Raw genomic sequence first — 18,543 nt, forward strand, 5'->3', positions numbered from 1 at the left:
TTTTCCTACAGGAAGACAGTTCAAAATCCAATAGAAATAGTAATGTTTAAGTCGAATGAAATTGTTATAAATGGAAAATTTATTCTTTTAATTGTTTTGCTTAATTTAATTTTATACATAATAGAATACAGAGTATTAACATTTTTGTATGATGGATAATTCTTATTCAAATTTTAAAGGATGAAAAATAGGAAATGTAGTCTCAGTAGCAATGAATTAAATTGTGTATATTACCATTTATATAAATTATTATGTCTGATAAAAAAATTAATTTTAAAAAGTATTTAACTCTCTTAGTTTTAATAAACAGACCTTAAACTTTACTTATATTTTAACTGATCTTTAAATTTTATCTCACTTGCTATTAAATATCATGAATTTCAATTCCATTCAAAAACAACCTTGAATTTTACATGGTTTAAGTAAAACACCTCAAACTTTTTTAATACATTGTAATTGATTCTGAAAATTTACCCTTCTTTTCATAGTCTTTTATAACAAGTTAAATTATTTAGTTTAAATATAGATTATTCTTTAATCTTTTAATTCTTCTGTTACAAGTAATTTCTTCACGTATTAAGATATAGTAAAGAAGTGAATTCAAAAAAGAAGATAATTAAAAAATGAAGACCAAAATAAATAAACAAGCTTTATATATTGTATAACTTAGTTCTAAATTTTATTATGTTTTTGTTGATGGAAAAGTGATTTATAAAACTAAAACTAATGATTGATTGGATTTAAAGTAAATTATTGATTGAGAATTCAACCCAATTTAATATAAGAAACCAGTTTATAAAAGAGATAAGTTTTAAAATTAAATGAGATGAAATTAAAATTAATTTATCTACCTTCAAATAAGATAGAGCTTCAAAGATGAATTGGAATAAAAATAAAATTGAAGAGTCAATTTATAAAAAAAAAATTATGAATGTTAAATACTTGTTTTCCTTTAATAACAGTTATATAAAATAATTTGAACTGATTTTTACATAAATTTACCCTAAAGTGTTCCATGTTTCTATTGTTTGTCATGCTTAAACTTTAAGACAGTAGTGGTTTATATTTTTATTAAAATCTATAAAAATTAGTTTTGTATAAAAAAAATCAATAAAATGTGTTATAAGTTTTTTATTTGTATATTAAAGACAAATTAAAAAGAGTAGAAGTAACAGTATTTGGTCACTTACTTCAATGCTCATTATTATTTGGTACTCATCACATTCATTATTTGCTCATCTACACACTATAATTCACTGTTTACTAAAAAACTCATCACTCTCGTACGCTTCTACATTAAAATTCATCAATAAATTCATATGCACACTAAAACTCGTCATCACAATTTAGTCAACTTACATTTTAATTACTCCTACATTTCACTTATTTAAAAATCCTCAAATAATTATTTAAGGACAATATTCTTACAAGTTTAAATGGACCCTATCTTCTAATCTCTCGCCCTCATCGTCTTCCTTTAAAGGATAATCTTGAAAATTGTTTTTCTTTTTCATAAAATAAAAAATGCTATATAGGACTGATCCAAAAAAAATGCACAAATAAAAACACAGAAAATCGACAATAATTACCAACATCATGATGAATTTGGATTTCTTTCTCAAAAAACTATGACTATAACCACCTTTCAAAATAAAATTTATTTTTATAATTATAAAGAAAATAATTTTCAAACGTTTCTAAAAGCTGAATATAGTTATACATTTTCCATAGTCATTAAGTTTTTCTTAATCACATAATTATTCGAATAATCATATATTAACACAAATTTTTAAATAAAATTTTGATTCAGATTACATGTAATTTTTTTATTGAGTTTAGAAAATATCAACACAATAACAAATAAATTATGAATTATTGAGAAAATGATATATGTACTGTGTCAAAATATTGTAAAAAAAATTGTCAAAATATTATAAAAAAATTGTCAAAATATTTTTTTTCTTAATTCTTCGGTTTACTCGATTTTACTCAAAAAATTTTGAGTCTATGTAATTTTTAAGTTAGAAGTTACTGATTAACATATTAAGATGCTAATTCATTTAAGCTATTGGCATATTTTATTAATTAATTATTTTATGTACGTGAATGGTATCAGATGATATTGATAATAATAATGCTTAGTTGAAAACCTTAATAGAATGCGTTATGACTTGTGTAGCATAAGATAAAGATACACTGAAAGTTGAATTGAATTGGTGAAATTTGCAGTGCAGTCAGTGCAGGGAAGAAGAACTATTGTTTGTCGAAATGGGTTGTTTATTATGTGTGAAAATGGTGGGTACGGTACGATCAAATGTTGCTGATGATTAACTACTTTGGTTCATTTCAATTCAATCATGCAATTATTTACACTTTTATCTGCTGCAAAGCTCTCTAAATAATACAGTGTATACCTTGCGAAGCTCAAAACAAAGTGCCCTCAATTTATGGTTACAAAAAAGATTGGTTCTGCCATCTTTTTTTCTTCTGCATTTGATTCAAATTCAATGTTCTTCCTTCATTCTTGCAGTGTACTAATTACAGGCTTCAGTGATTTGAAGATTTTTTCACCATCCTCAGTGCATAAGCACGAGTACCAACACCAACAAGAAGCAGGGAAGATTAGAACACCAGCAAAGAGAAGAGACAAGGAAGATAAACTTGTTAAACACATGTGCTTCATTTGTTGACATATTACAATTTCAAGAGACGTGTTGTCTGTGTTCACTGTGATCCTTTTGGTTTTCCATATTTTTATCGTGACACTTCACTTGCCGACGGGGTGTATGTGTGTATGTCAATGTGATTATTGTAAGATATACTGCAGATATGTTCTGAGATGATGGGACCCAGAAAGGCTTTGATGAGACAGATAGAGAAGGAAAAAAAATATGAAAAAAAAGTGAAAGAAGAAAATACGGAACCATAAGAAACCACATACACAAGTTGTGTTGTATAACAAAGTGAGTGGTTGATCAGAAGTCGTGTCACTCTTTATTATGAGTTGCAATTGTGAGTGTGTATTGGACCCTACATGCAAGTAATTGAGCCTTCTTTGTTTGCTAGCAGACATACTAAGCAACCCTTTCCTATCATAGTGTATAAAACTATCCTTCTTTTACTGAGTCCCATGCTTTCATCTTTGAACTTCAAATCAAGATACATGAAGCTAACCAAATCTTGTCTTAGGTTTGATACACAGCTGGACTAGTCAAGTTACTTGCATAGCATAAAATTGGTAAAATGGACCCACCCAGTGTCTTCAACTTAAAGGGCAAATCGTGTACTAATCAGGTTACATCATGCGTTTGTCCAATTTCTGATTCAGAAAATCTTGGGCTTTCTTCTTTTTTTTATCAATGATCCTATTTTGTGTGTGCTTATTTTCTTTTGGTATCCCTTTTCATCTTGGCTATCATGACGGGGACTAAAACTTTGGTTGGAATAATTGTACAGGGACATGGGTGAAAGAAAGCGTGAAAGCTTAATTTCACCAAATTTATAATTCAGTGTAGAAGATCTTGCAGTATCTTTGATGAATGGGATCCACCACCACAAGCCTAGACACCACTTTCGTGTAAGCTTCAGTGCCTACTTTTTTACTTTATCAAACGATTAACCACTAAAAAGTATATATTTAAACAGCTTATGAAGGTTGATGTGTGACTTCTTTGGTACAATGACTGACTTTATTTCAGATAACATCTAGGTAAATGTTATGAAAATAATACAAATGATTCTTCTTCTATCGTTTAAGTATACGTGCACTGCTATTTTATATGAAAAAGCAATTAATCTGAAGTAGTCATGTTTGGCACAAAAGTTCAAGATAAGTAAACCAACTCGAGTTCTTATTCGATAGGATCTACGCTAAACACCAAGGGAGACCAAACAGCTATAATTATCGGTAGATCAGATAAAACACTTTCTGGTCTAATAAAAATAAGACAATGAGTCTCTGATCATCATCCACTACATCAACTACTGACTACGTAACAGTGTTCCCCCAAATCTATTTGCCAGATACTACTCATGCATACCATTTCATTTCTCATTCAAATACGAATAATATTAGCTTAGTAGGTCAGGTCACCTCTTTCTTATTCTTTTACTCTTCATTTCCCCTCCTTCAAAAGTCCAAGTTCGTTAGATTTAGCGAAGGGAAAAATTTTCTTGTTGAAGTGACTGACAGGTACAGCCAAAATCGATTATCATTTTGACCAATGAATGGGTATTGCTTATCACAGCAGTCACCATCAAGATAAGAAGATGATCGACCATTATTAGTGCAGCAAACAGTAACTATGGATGGGAGATAAAAGGCTCAGAAATCATGGAAGAAACTTTAGAATGGTTTCCATTGTGACTATGGAAAACTACTATGATTCTGGCTGGCACATGAGCACCAGCTGGGCTCAATGCAGTGATCATTCTTCTTCCTTTGCAGTTCCTACACAAATACTTCCTCATGCCACTGACTCTGCCTCTCTTCAATTTGGTGAGTTCCACTCATGGCCACTTCCCATTGAAGGGGCCGAAGAAGAGAGAGCAATGAGTGCTTCCAAGAGCCACAGCCAAGCTGAGAAAAGGCGCAGAGACAGAATCAATGCACAGCTTGCAACTCTCAGAAAACTTATTCCCAAATCCGATAAGGTAAACCAATTTAATGCACAAGTCTCTCTTTTTCAGTTTTCATGAGTGGCATACTTTAGTAGTACTATGAATTACGAACAATAAGAGAATAGCTTAGATTTTGTTCCTGGCATCACACTGGATAATGAATGGATTATGAAATATATGTGGCATGGTATGCTTAGCAAAGTTATAAAAGGATTTCAATTCCACTTCCACTTCATCAGGTCAAAAAAAGAATATTGAACAAAGCTTAATTATACAGAGGGAAACATATTTTGCCAAACATGCTAATATTAAGATTTGGGTACTTGCAGATGGACAAGGCAGCTTTACTAGGGAGTGTGATAGACCATGTCAAAGATCTAAAGAGAAAAACCATGGATGTTAGCAGAGCTTTCACAGTTCCAACTGAAATTGATGAAGTATCAATTGACTGTGACCATGTAGAAGATGAAAGCTGCACTAAAGTGAACAAATTGAAGGAGAATATTGTGATCAAAGCTTCTGTTTGCTGCGATGATCGACCAGAACTGTTCCCTGAACTCATCCAAGTTCTCAAGGGCTTGAGACTGACGGCAGTTAAAGCTGACATAGCCAGTGTAGGTGGCCGGATCAAAAGCATATTGGTGCTTTGTTCTAAGGATAGTGAAGAGGGTGTTTGCCTCACCACTCTCAAACAGTCCCTCAAATCTGCTGTCACCAAAATAGCTTCATCATCCATGACATCTAATTGCCCCACCAGAAGTAAGAGGCAGAGATTCTTCTTGCCTTCTCGTTGCCTACAGTAATTTAATTATATATTGTAAAATCATTTTCATTTGCCCCTAAGGGTCATTTCAGTGGGGCAATTATTTGCTTTATTTTTCAATATTTATATACGGATAAGATATATAGCTTTTCCATTAGGAAGATGAAATCATGAAATATTAGTTCTGTGCCACCGATTAAACTAAAGTTAAAGAGTGAGAAACTAAATCAGAGGGAATAATGTGTAAAAGGTTAAGTGCAGAAAACGGCGTGTGGCCTCCTCCTGCATCAGGAATAGAAAAGATGCAAATTGATTTACCTATCATTCAATTAATAGAATGAGTGGATTAGTAAAAGGGTGAATAACGTAGCAAGAGAAAAAGAAAGTAAGAGAACAGAGGAAAAGCAAGCGATCATTGAGTTGCTCGTTAATTCTTAGCAGACAAATGTTAGTGTTAAATCACTTCATGTTTGACTTAAAGAATTAGATGTGATCAATGCATTCAGAAAATATTGGCACGTCCACTCAAGTAGTTTTCATCTCCTCTATCACAACACCAGATATTTCCTTTGTTAATTAATGAGGCCAATACTGAAAAACTTTCATGTTGTGTAAAAACAATATGATATTTCTTTAAAATGGTTAATGTGCCTTTTTTCTCATTTATCCCTCTAATTCATAATTTTGTTTTGCATGTTTGAAAAATCTAGTTAACAAGCAAACCGAAAGCTGAAAAGCTATGCTTTTGCCATATTGCATTTTAACTGTATTTCTTATAAGCTGATCTAAGAACATTTGTGTTGCGTACATTGTTGAAATAGTAATTTTCAGATCGTGCCATGATGTAATGTGGATGGTTCATGGTTCATGGAATGTTGTCGACCTGAGTTTGCTTGGTATAGCGAACTACCTTTCTTTTCTAACATAGCAGCCGCTGATCAATAAGATTTATTATAGAGTGAAAAGGAATCTTTTCGCACAAATTTTCCTTCTTTTTTGTCAAATGATTTGACATTTTATATGAGAGTAACTTAAGAGTGTAAGAAAAAACCAGATTTGTGGAGCCGTGCTTGGTAAGAAAGCCAATCAGTTGGAAGTAGCAATGATGTTTAATGCAGTAAAAAATGGGAAACTTAACAGTAAATACAGCCCACGTTAAACAGCCGCAAAGTGAGAAAATTTTAAAGACAAACACAACTGAGTGGGAGAAAAAGAGGAAAATGCTTTTACCACCAAATGAGGAATGCACGGATGTTGGACCAATTTATAATGGCATCCACGATGTAACGTAGATATTATTTTATGAGAAATGCAAAAAAAAAATAACGTTCTTTGAATATCTGTAAAAAAATATATATCTTGAGATGCATAAAAATGTTTTTTTTATTCGTTTTAATGCCTTTTTAGATTATCTTAACTAAAAAATATTTTCTTCTTAACTCCTTAACTATTGTCCGAATTAAAAAAAAAAGGCCTTGTTTTTTTTTTCCTCGGTTCAACTGAGTCGAAAAATTCTTGGGTGTTGTTTCCTCCACCATTCCAAGTGTTTCTGCACCTCTCCACTATTTTCTTTTATTCCAAAAATACTCTATACCTTCTACTATTTTTTTTTATTTCAAAAATATCCTACACCTTTTCACTATCCTCAACAATCTTTCTCTTTTTCTCTCTGCATTAATGGAACATTCATATAACTTAGATTTAAACTTGATATATTACAAAATATAAAATTCAGAGAAAACTTCAATATTAGTACTTCTACCACTTTCATTTTATAAACTTAAAAGTTAGATGCAAATACAAAATAATAAACATAATAATATTAATAATAAATAATATATTATTATTATATACTAACTTTATTTATCTAATAAATTAAATATTTTATTCAATCGGTAAGTTAAAACATAATATAATGTTAAAAATCGGTAAGTTAAAACATAATATAATGTTAAAAATTATAGATATTAAATGTAAAAAAAACACACATATATAAACATTTTTCTAGAAATTTAGAACAAAATTTGACCATTTATTAAGTAATTTGAAGAAAAAAAAATATATTGAACAGTAAAAATAAGATTGAATCAAACTTATTTAAGGGAAAGTGTAAATAAAATTTTACAATATACCACAAGTTTAAATCTGAGCCATGTGAATACTCCATTAATGTGAAGAGAGAAATATTGTTAAATATAGTGGAGAGGTGTAGAGTATTTTTGAAATAAAAGAAAATAGTTAGGAGGTATAGAGTATTTTTGGAATAAAAAAAAATAGTGAAAAGATGCAGAAGCACTTGGAGTGATGGAAAGAACAACACTTTTGATAGATCCATTTACTCATTCAAAATCTGATCATATATATATATAAAGCTTGCATAACTGAGATGGCTTTTATAGCTTATTTGCCATGTTCATTCGGCCTGCGTCAACTAGTTAGCTTGATTCGCACATAAAGATATAACATATATATAAAACAACTGGATACATTTATTTCACCACATACCACACTTAAGTTCGCCTTGCAACATTACACCTTATATTCTTATGGATAAAAACATTCAAATGCGTAATTCAATTTTTTAAGAGAATTAAAATTTCTTCGTTCAAACATGTCTTTCTTGAGGTATTACGATAACTTAATATACAAAAGTATTTAAGATTTACCTAATGGAAAAGCGCGATCGTCCCTCAATATCACTAAATTTGGCCTCTCACTTTAGTGTCCTTGTTTTCACTTGGCTTACAACAAATCCTTGCTAAACAGTGAAAAAATAGATTGACGTATTGGTCTTACTGGGGACGAAGAGACACTGTCATCTACTACGTTAGCTAAAACGAGCAGAGTCATTATCGAAACTCGTCAATACGAGAGTCCAGGAATAATGATATGATATAATATCATAAAGTTTTTTAAGATTCAAGTTGTTACTCCAATGGTACGATATTTGCTAACCTGTTCAGGATTTAAGTTGTTGCTCTAAGTTAGTTGACCGAGATCGGATGGTCTATTCTCCCCAATGCAATATCTCCATAAATTTATCCGAAGTTTGATTTAATTCAAAACACGCAGTTCAACAAGCAACTATCGTCTAAGATGTTACATCATCGACAGACGAAAGAAATAAAGTGTATCATACAACCAAATCAAATGACAACTTAACACATCACCCTAGTAATAAAATCCGAAAAAATTACATTTCCCATGCTCACATCTAAAAGTAAAAATATACCATGGGCACCTACTGATCAAACAAAGAATAACAGATTCACAGAAACTGATACCAAAAAATTAAACAGAGACCCCTTCTCTGAAACTACGACATCACTATAACATATACACGACTGCAAAATCTCCTTCCAATGGAGCACATACATATATCACCTTCCTCCACTATCCGATAAATGCAATGATACTTTTATTCTCTCTAAATTCATTCTCTTTCACAAATCAAAACAAATTGGACCTCCACATCATGCGCAGTAAGCAAACCAACCAAAATAACGTCAAACGTAATCAATGTATGAAAACTGCGCTGCAGAACTCTACACGATAATTCAAATAACATTTTATATTCTCATCAGACACCCAATGTCGAAGCCCCCAATATTAACCTAAACGAGTTAACTCCTTCGAACCGTTCCTATATTTGAAGATACACAACCTTATGACGACACAGTTTATTTTTTCAACTTTACTTCTTACGTACTTAAATAAAAAGGGACCAAGAATTATTAAAAGCATTTAATTCTTCGCAAAAATGGCGACGTGTTATAGTGATCGGAACATCCAAAATCCTAAAATGTGAACCAAACAAAGAATAGATATGCAATAGCTTCGAATATTAAAACTGGTTAATTTGCGGGAAGAATATTTTTTTAAGCTAAGACAGAAGCGAAAGAAACCAATAAAATGTATCATAACATTAGATTGAGAAAGAAACACATAGCAGAAGTGAAACAAAACTAAGGGCAATAGTTGCTGGGGAAACACGCACACTACTTCGATCTCTGCCTCATCTTTCGGCGCTTCCTCTTCAATCTCCTCATACGCTTCTTCTTCCACTGTACAAATCCACGCGCTTTATCAGCACACAAATCATGCAATGAAAATACAGCGAGAAAGTAACAAATCGAACTAAAAAGAAATTACCTTGGCTCTCATGGTGAACAAAAATCGAAAGGGAGACTCAGAAGTTAAACCCTGGGAGATAGCACAGAGACCGAGCTGCGTATTATCACCGGGGATTTACGCTTGAGGAATTTATAGCGAACCAGAAACCCTAGCAAATAACAAGCATTGGGCTTAATCGTGGACCCGTTCATACCTATACTGGATGGCCCAGTTCATTGTGTTTTATTACTGGCCCAACTAAGGTAAATGTTAGTTTTTAATGAATTTTAATTTAGGGGAACGTTATAAATTGACAGTTCTAACTACAGTCTAAGTAGTATAGCTAAACACAATTAAGTACAAATTTAACTTAAAGACACAAGGACTAATTTTGAAACTCAATGTATCGAAAATCTAACAATAGTAAATGTATAAATAATAAACACGGTATTTTTTTTCAATTATTAATGTAATTTATTTGTAAAGTGATATAAAAAAGTGTAAAAATAAAAAAATACATGTTAAAATTCAAATAATTTAAAAAGGGATCAGTATTTTAGGCTCAATTGGTGCAACAATGTTTGGTTCCCTTGTGATTGCGAAGCATGTCTTTCTACCATCCCATTACTCTTGTTCTTTGATGGTGTTAGTAGGTAAGCATGCCCTTCAATCATGTTGAAGCAACACTTTGATGAAATATTTGAACCCTCTATACGAATTCACTATGTTAATTTCGTTATTATTTTAGCTAAAGGTGCTTGATATTGATACCCCATTCATTAAATAAGAGAGAAATGTTTATACTACTTATAATGGGTTTTTCTTACCATCAACATAATTATAATACAATTCATGCATTGGTTTGTATTAATTTACTTTTAGATTGGAAGTCACACTAATAGTTAAATTGATTGGTCATCTCATTTGCTAATTAACAAATTCTATAATTTTCATATTTGAAGTAATGATAAAACTCCCAAAACAAAAAATGATTTATATCATTATGTCGATCAACATAATGGATAAACGTTTGATGGCTCGGGATATTTTACAATTTTGACATATCAAATGATCAATTTGTAGTATACATTGGTCCCCAAACCCAAACATTATAAAAAACTAGGTCGAATAAGGGTTTGCATTATAATGTATTTCTCGGAAGACATTTGAAAAGTGACCACGGGTTCAACCCGCATGAACCGGATTGAAATCTGACTCGCATAAAAGAAATACAATTTTTTCAAACCCAATCCGGCTCAAACTCGTGGTGGGCCGGGTAGGTCCACGGATTATGACCCATTTTGACAACTCTACGTTCATCAACTCATATCTCTCGTATTAGGAGATATTTGAAGGGAAGTGTTGTACTTTTATTATATTACCCCTATGATTTTATAATAATAATAATAATAAATAATAATAATATTTTTTTTTGCATGTTAAAAATTAATTTGTATTTTTCTTTCTCCTCATAATAATTTTTATAATTATATATAATATTAACAATTACAATTTTATATTATTTTTACTATTAAGAATACTTTGATAATCTTCAATTTTTATACTAATTTTTACAAATTTTACTTTCAAATTCGTTCTCACTCACTTCTAAATCTCTTCAAACGAAGAACAATTAATTCATTCTCAAATTCATCAACTTACTCTCCTCCAGTTTCGATCATAGTGCATCTTAACATTTAAATTTTTTGAGATTAAATCTAATCAAATCATGTTTAATCTACACAGTTTCTCTTCTTACACCAGTCTAGTCTATGTAGACCACCACAACTTCACTTCAAACAATTTGAAATTGCATCATATAAGCAAGATTTATTCATATGCCTATAAAATTTGGAACTTAGTCTATTTTGGTAAGTTAATGCTAAAATTACACCATAATAATATAAATTTGACCAATCCTAACATATAAAACATGGACTGAATTGTCGGTAGAATACTCTTGAAATAAAACACACACGCACACAAATATATATATATATATATATATATATATATATATATATATATATATATATATATATATATATATATATATATATATATATATATATATATATATATGAACAAGGGATGTTGCAGTTTCTTTTTAATATTGTTACAAAAATTATCGATATGAGCGCTGCAAATTTAATTTTGTCCAGTTTACTAACTGCATTGAACCCACGTGACATGTCTTGTACTTTATGTTATCTTTTATGAGATAAAGCCGAGGTCCATGCCGGATTTTTACTGTTTCATGTTATATTTAAAACCCAATCACATTGAATAATTTTATCACGTCTCAAATGTCTATTTATTATTTTCTTTCTAAAACTTTTAAAGTGAATAACAAGAGACGTGGAAGGTACATACATGCATATGAAAATATATTTCATAAAACAACTCAGTTTAACAAGGATATGCAAATTGTAAAGTCTGCTTACACAAGTCACGTGAAAAAAAGTGATACTGAATTAAAAGTTTCTCAATATTAAAAAATCATCCACAAAGAGGGAGAAATAATTGTGCAAATCCTTTGTCCTCCTCCAAAACAAGATACATAATTGCAAATCGACTCTGATAAAAACAAAATCGTTTTTCGGGTTTCTAGCTAATGGAATCCGAATACTTACTGCATATCACTCTTAGCAGCTCAATATCCCTATCCAAATAAGAAAGAAAGTCTGGTTGAAGAAGTTTATATTCAAGCTAGAAATTAAAAATATATTTAACAATTTTAATGTAAATTTCAATGTGATCTTGAATTCACTAAAATAGTACTTCTTAGAAATAAGAGGATTTAATAATTCTCGTGGAAGCGTTGTTATCTTAAAAAGAAAAGAAAACTTTTTTGAAGAAAATTAAACTGTTGCCTTTTTTCCAGATTCAATTGGATAATGCCTTACTTTCGGTTTACAGTCGATGTACACATTACTCCAAAGTACAGAGGCACAAGTCCAATATAGCTTTTCATTTTTCTGATGCCATTCTTTTGAAAACAGTACGCCAAGTGGATCAGGTGAAAAATCTAGTTAGTAGTTGCTTCACGGAACTATCACAAGATGCACCACCACCCGCATAACAGTCATGTCACTAATCAATCATTCACTTCACATGTGCCGTTTCAGTTTTCTAATTTAACTATGATATGATATGATAAAAATGTTTGTATACAATCACTGCTTTATAAAAAGATGAAAGTTAAATGCACCAATTGCACTCTTCATCTCTGATATCAGGCAAGTTTCCGCAATGAATGCTGCTGGTTTATCTAAGAACATCACGCAAGTTGGGAGATTAATTTTCTTGCACAACATTATTGTCCCTATGCCATGTTCGATTGCTTTCAAACAGAAATAGGTGCGCGAAACCATTGGATAAGGAGGGACAAGGAGGCGAGTTATCCTCCAACTTAACTAGTTACTCGACGCAGCATGGTTCAACTACTTCAAAAATTCATGCACGGCATTTCTAATAAAAAAAATTGCACACTTTACTCGTAACATGGAACTCCACATTCTTACTTTACACCAAAATATAGAAAAAGAAAAGATTAAAGAAGTTGATTTGCTTGTACTTAGATGCGGAGCAATAAGTTCCTTAGATTAAGAGAAGAGCACCCATCGTGGATGACCTTTTTGGGGTCCCAATACCAATTAAAAAAAATCTTGCCATATCCAATTATCGAAACTTATAAGCAGGACCACATAGATGACTCAGAAGAGCAACGTCTCTGAGGACTTTTGTCAAACAAGTGGCGCTGGGGAGAATTATATGACCTTTCCGAACCCCAGTCGCCTATCATCCAACGTGGGAACATACCATAATTTAACAATATCACAGACAACCCTCACATTCTCCCCCTCTACGCCATGTGCAAATGTCTTACAATATTCTCCTAAACAACTCAAGCAGTACGAAATTGTTCCAAGAAAATTCAAAATTGTATATATCCACATATAATTAGCAGACATCTGGCACGACTTCTTTTTACAACGATTTACAAGACGCAAAACAAACAACAAACTGATTCTTCTTTCAGGTTGGAAAACAAGATTAAGCAAAGAAAACAAATACTGTTTTAACTTAATCATGATCTCAATTTTGAGCTCTGATTATTTAAATACAAGATTTATTTTTCAAGAATAACAATCTTACCCGATTGATTCTATGAAAGAAAGCTAGAACTGAAAATCAATTCTGAGAGGTGGTTCCTGAATCAAAATCTTTGGGAAAGAAGATTCAACCTTGAGAGAAGCTCTGCAGAGAGGGCAACTTGAGTGGTGAGTGAGCCACCTATCAACACATTCACAATGGAAATAATGGTCGCACGCCGGCAAAACCTTCACTTTCTCGCCGTCTCTGAACTCGCCGAGGCAGATGCAACACTCCGTTTCGTCCCACGAGCTTTCGTCGCGATCCGAGGGCGCGTGGTGAAGGATTATGGGCAGTTTCTTGAGGGTTGCGGGGTCCAGTCCCTGAGACTGCGGGAGTGACGGCGCGTGGGTAGCGGCGGAAAACGCTGTGGTGGGAAGGAGCCCCTGGTAGCGACAAACCCAGCGCGTGTATATGAAGAGAACCGTGACGAGAAGGATAATGGAGAAGAGTACGATGACGAAGAACAAAGTCCTTCCTCGGATCTCTAGGTCTCTGTCATCGATTTCTGTGTAGTGCCAAGTGAATGGTCGGGTATCTGGGCTGGCCATCGCGATCTGATTCCACAGTGTAGGAATTGTAGTGAGTAAACGAGGCGGGTAGCGGAGGAGGGCTGCGACGGTGGGGCATCAGAACTAACAGTATCATGTGACACTGTTCGCAGCTGTAGTAGTTAGTATTATCACTGACGATTACGAAGTGAGAGCTGACACGAGTGGCCAAGGGTATATATAGGGTTAAGTTAGGTGATAAGTGTACTCCCAAAGTCGGCGCGTGGATGAAAGTGTTAGTTTGCTTTATAATTAAGATTCGTTCTGAATTTAATTTTATATAAAAAAGAAAAAGGGAAGCTAATAGGAGGAGAAGAAGAAGAAGAAAGGTAAAGTTATGGATTACGGTTAGTAAACATCAAGGTTATGATATTATTAGATGATTATGCAGCAGGGTGGTAGGGAGTTCGCCGACACGTCCTTTTTCCTCGGAGACACCGTGGTCACACTGGATACGATAGTGTCTCCTTTGTATACTGCCTTCTTTCTTCCACGGAATTTCTTTCAAGACAAATCAAAGGTTTCTGTGTTTGATTTCAATAAAATCAACAAAAATTTAAAATTTAAAGTCTAAACTCACATTTTAAAAATAATACTGTTGTTTCTTATAAAAAGAATATTGTTAAAGAATAACTTTATGTATTTGATAGTCTACATTGATGCATACTGGACTTGTTGTTATTGTTATTGACTGTAAAAGATAAATTTAGATATTTCATATTCGTAAGAGGTACACTACAAAAAATAATATTTTTTATTGGCGATTCTTTTAGCGGATATAATACAACGCCAGAAATAATTACGTTTATGATAACTTTTTTTTTTAATTGCCACAAATTTTATTATTATTTTTATTTTAAACTTAGTTATATTTTAAATTAATTGTATTTAGATTAGCTTTATCTTTAAATAAAACAGTATAATGTATCTTTTTCAATACTGCTTCTTTCAGAACACTGCCATTACCACCTATTTCAGAACTTCTTTAAGAGCACTGCTATTAGCGCTTCTTCATGAACAGTCACTGGCATTATTGCTTCCAGGTCAAAGCTGGCATTACAACATCTAAAGAATATTGGTGGTATTCCGGTATTTATATTTAATCGTTTTTAAAAAATTAGAAACGATCTCATTTTACCCTTAGTTTCTTCAAAAGATTATGTTCACACAAATTTTCCAAAAATTATTTTCGCGTTCGCTCAACTTTCGTTCTCTAAAATCATTTTCTATTTTCGACTTAATATAGTTAGGATTTTTTTATCACCATCAATTGATTTCATTCACATAATAAATTTTCGTGTATAATCCTATTTTAGGAATATAAAATTAATAAAATAAAACATTCATTAGTAAAATTTGAAAAAAAAAACAGTATAAAAAATTGTTATGACATTTATTTCAAGAATATAATCATAGTTTTTCTTAAGAAGTTAAGGAAGGAAAGAAAAACAAAAAGAGGACAATAATACATAACTCTTCTAAGACATATCAACTCCTATTTCCTCTTTTGCTTACATTAGTAAAAATAATTATTGCAAAAGAAAAACAAACAACACAAATAAAATAACACATAAGAAAAGGTAAGTTAATGTACAACAAAGTTTTTATAAAAAACATAGAAGTAATCATCATACATCACTCATTCATTAAACAATCCTCACATATAATGACACATTTTAGACTCAAATATTCAAATAAAACATTGATGTGAAATCTCGAGAGGTGGTACACTTGTGGTGGCCTCTACTGCTCTTCAAAATCATTGTTATAATGTGTTTCACTCTACCACACATAAGCTTAGTCCGTTAATATCTGGACCGAGGTAAAACCTATAGACTAGACATCATGCACTTCTCACTACATACCTCATTATATTATACATGAGCTTGAATGATTATTAGAGCAACAGAATAACCTTTATCGTTTGTACTCCCACATCAATGCATACACTAATGACACACCACCATAGAATTTCCCTAAGAAATTCATGAAATTACGCCAAACACATATACCATGATCATAAACAATAACAAACTCATCATCATCACGATAACATATATGAATACCCACCATAAACTCATAGACATGCATATAATGCATTGCAAATTATATACAAACAACTATGGAATAAGAAATTTCAAACATGTATATTGACGTTCAAAAGTGATGCCCAGCGACAGTCCTGACGCTCAACGCCAAACCTTTTGTAAAAGGTGACACTCAATGACACTTATTACAAAAAGTCACGCTTAGCAACACACTCATGTCGCTCAACTTCTTGGAACAAAAATGCTCAAGATCTACAATGAAACATGGGGCTCAAGATGCCTTGTTATTGCTCAGAGCCAAAGCATTCACATTTATAAGTGTTTAGCAGTACAAGATTATCGCTTAACGGCTTAAAGCTAAAATGCTCTTAGATCTGAATAAAGAACCGGTTCTTGACGCCAATTTGCCATCGTTAAGCGTTGTATCAAATATTAGCACATTTAAAAATATGGTTTGGGGAAAAGGGAGCTTGTTCAAATGGTCAAATTGTTATTCGCTACTTTATACTTTGGTCAAAACAACTTTTAGTTTAGGGCACATACCAACTTTCTTATTTGATCAGATCCTAAGTTCCTCAATTCAACACCAATTCAATCAATGTAAACAACATACAAACATCCACGGTAAATTTCACCACATCAAACACCATTATATCACCCAATCATGGAAAATATAAATTTCATGACATCTACAACTTAAAAATAAAGCAATTAGTTTTCCTTCCTTGAAAAAGATACAAATTTGCTCAAAAGAAACTCAAAACCCTTTCAAGCTCATAGGATGTGCTATCTACACAAAAAAAACACAAACACGATCAAGACATACAATTAAAACCACTAATCAACAAAGACTCATATAAATGACTAAAAAGACGCATACAAATGAAAGAAAACTCAGACATAATAGATAACAGAAAAAAGAAACAAGAAAATAGTTGAAACTCAATTTACACGAACAAAGAAACTGATTTGCCCAAATTGAAGAGCTCACCCCAATGATCAATCAACGGTCTTGGTTGTTCAATCAGATAAGTAGAGGGGAAAAAATTTTAGAGATAAGTCAAAAAACTCTAGAAAAGTGATTTTTAGAGATATAATGTATTTGAAAATAATGAAACTCATTAATAACAAAAATATTTATACTAAAGTATTTCAATATTAAAATAGTTGAGTCTCACTATTTTTAAAACACTGTCACTTTTGTCATTTTCTAAGTCTTTATACCGATGCTACCTAATTTTCCCATTTTCGATTTGATTATTTATATAATACTTTGTAATTACTTTTTTTTTCAGCTTATTCTCTTAGTTCAGGAAAAATAATTGTTGCTTTGGAGTTTTAGTAGTTTGTTGGTCTAATGATCTTTTATCAACAATAAACTATTATACATACCTTGTGAAGTCATAGAAATACTGATAAATAAAGAGTAGAGATGTGACAAAAGAAAAGGAGAGGTGAAGAAGGACTATTATATCTCTTTTCTTCTACAATTATGGTTTTTGGTTAGTGTGGTGAAGTTCATAATCTTATTTTGGTCGCTTATTGATATTTGTGATGTTTTTGGTTTTGGTGTCTCTTTGAGAATAAAATTTCAACAATAGCTAATTGATGTGAAGGTTAGGGATCAATAAGTTCACACTAATTCCATATCAAGTTGTTGACTAATAATAAGGTCAATTTAAAATATATAAGTAGTTACAAATATTATTTTACAAACCGATTTTATAAAATTGAATTAAATTTAAAATTCAATTCTTAACATGATATCATAATCATATTTTAGAGTCTAAATGTCGTATGCAAAGATGATATAGTGAAAATCTCCTATTAATTAAGTAATAAGACTAGTTTAGAATATATAAATAAATATAAATTTTATATCTTTTACATTCTCAATCAATCTTTTTCTTTTTCAAAATATAGAAGATACCATAATAGAGTAAAATAACTAGGTCCAAAACTTGATGAGGAGACCTGAATAATTATCACTGCTATTTTATTAAGCCTTTCCTATAGGAAAGAAAGAAATAGATGCAGGAGCTTCACAAGGACATGTTAATTTATTGTCTTGTATTTCTGTCTTGTAATATAAATCAGAATCACTTTCTAAGTGTTAATGCGTTGATGGAAACACATGAAACAAATATCAAAGGTGATGTTTGGTCGGACGAAGCTTCCCGCGAATGAGTATGACGACGAGGACAAGCCAGGTGTTATTATCTTTTCCTTTGTTTTCGTTTTGGTCAGCAAAGACTCTTTTTTTTATTCTCTTTTTTTGGGTAGTTTTTAAGAG

The 18,543-nt window shown here is 31.7% G+C and overlaps 2 protein-coding genes and 1 long non-coding RNA gene across 4 annotated transcripts; 1 reads left to right on the top strand and 2 right to left on the bottom strand.

The window, feature by feature from the left end:
• Positions 1–3,166: 3,166 nt before the first annotated feature.
• Positions 3,167–6,049, top strand: LOC108328331 (transcription factor bHLH51). 2 transcript variants are annotated; one of them, XM_017562190.2, is made up of 4 exons: positions 3,167–3,294; positions 3,457–3,577; positions 4,248–4,653; positions 4,950–6,049. In XM_017562190.2, exons 3-4 carry the CDS (start codon positions 4,309–4,311, stop codon positions 5,421–5,423), a joined length of 819 nt encoding a protein of 272 aa, XP_017417679.2. In that variant the 5' UTR covers positions 3,167–3,294; positions 3,457–3,577; positions 4,248–4,308; the 3' UTR covers positions 5,424–6,049. The 2 variants fall into 2 exon arrangements, with proteins under 2 accessions (XP_017417679.2, XP_017417678.2); XM_017562189.2 differs by lacking the exon at positions 3,167–3,294 and having other exon boundaries at positions 3,410–3,577.
• A 3,139-nt stretch (positions 6,050–9,188) lies between these two features.
• LOC108328419 (uncharacterized) lies at positions 9,189–9,694 on the bottom strand. Its single transcript, XR_001832112.2, has 2 exons — positions 9,536–9,694; positions 9,189–9,447 (listed from the first exon to the last, which is right to left on the bottom strand). It is a non-coding gene; the product is annotated as an uncharacterized LOC108328419 (long non-coding RNA).
• Positions 9,695–13,424: 3,730 nt separating this feature from the next.
• Positions 13,425–14,364, bottom strand: LOC108328371 (RING-H2 finger protein ATL66). The gene has a single exon (XM_017562231.2). It carries the CDS (start codon positions 14,200–14,202, stop codon positions 13,678–13,680), a length of 525 nt encoding a protein of 174 aa, XP_017417720.1. The 5' UTR covers positions 14,203–14,364; the 3' UTR covers positions 13,425–13,677.
• Between the last annotated feature and the right edge of the window lie 4,179 nt (positions 14,365–18,543).

Source organism: Vigna angularis, chromosome 2 (assembly GCF_016808095.1).
Source record: "Vigna angularis cultivar LongXiaoDou No.4 chromosome 2, ASM1680809v1, whole genome shotgun sequence".
NCBI lineage: Eukaryota > Viridiplantae > Streptophyta > Magnoliopsida > Fabales > Fabaceae > Vigna > Vigna angularis.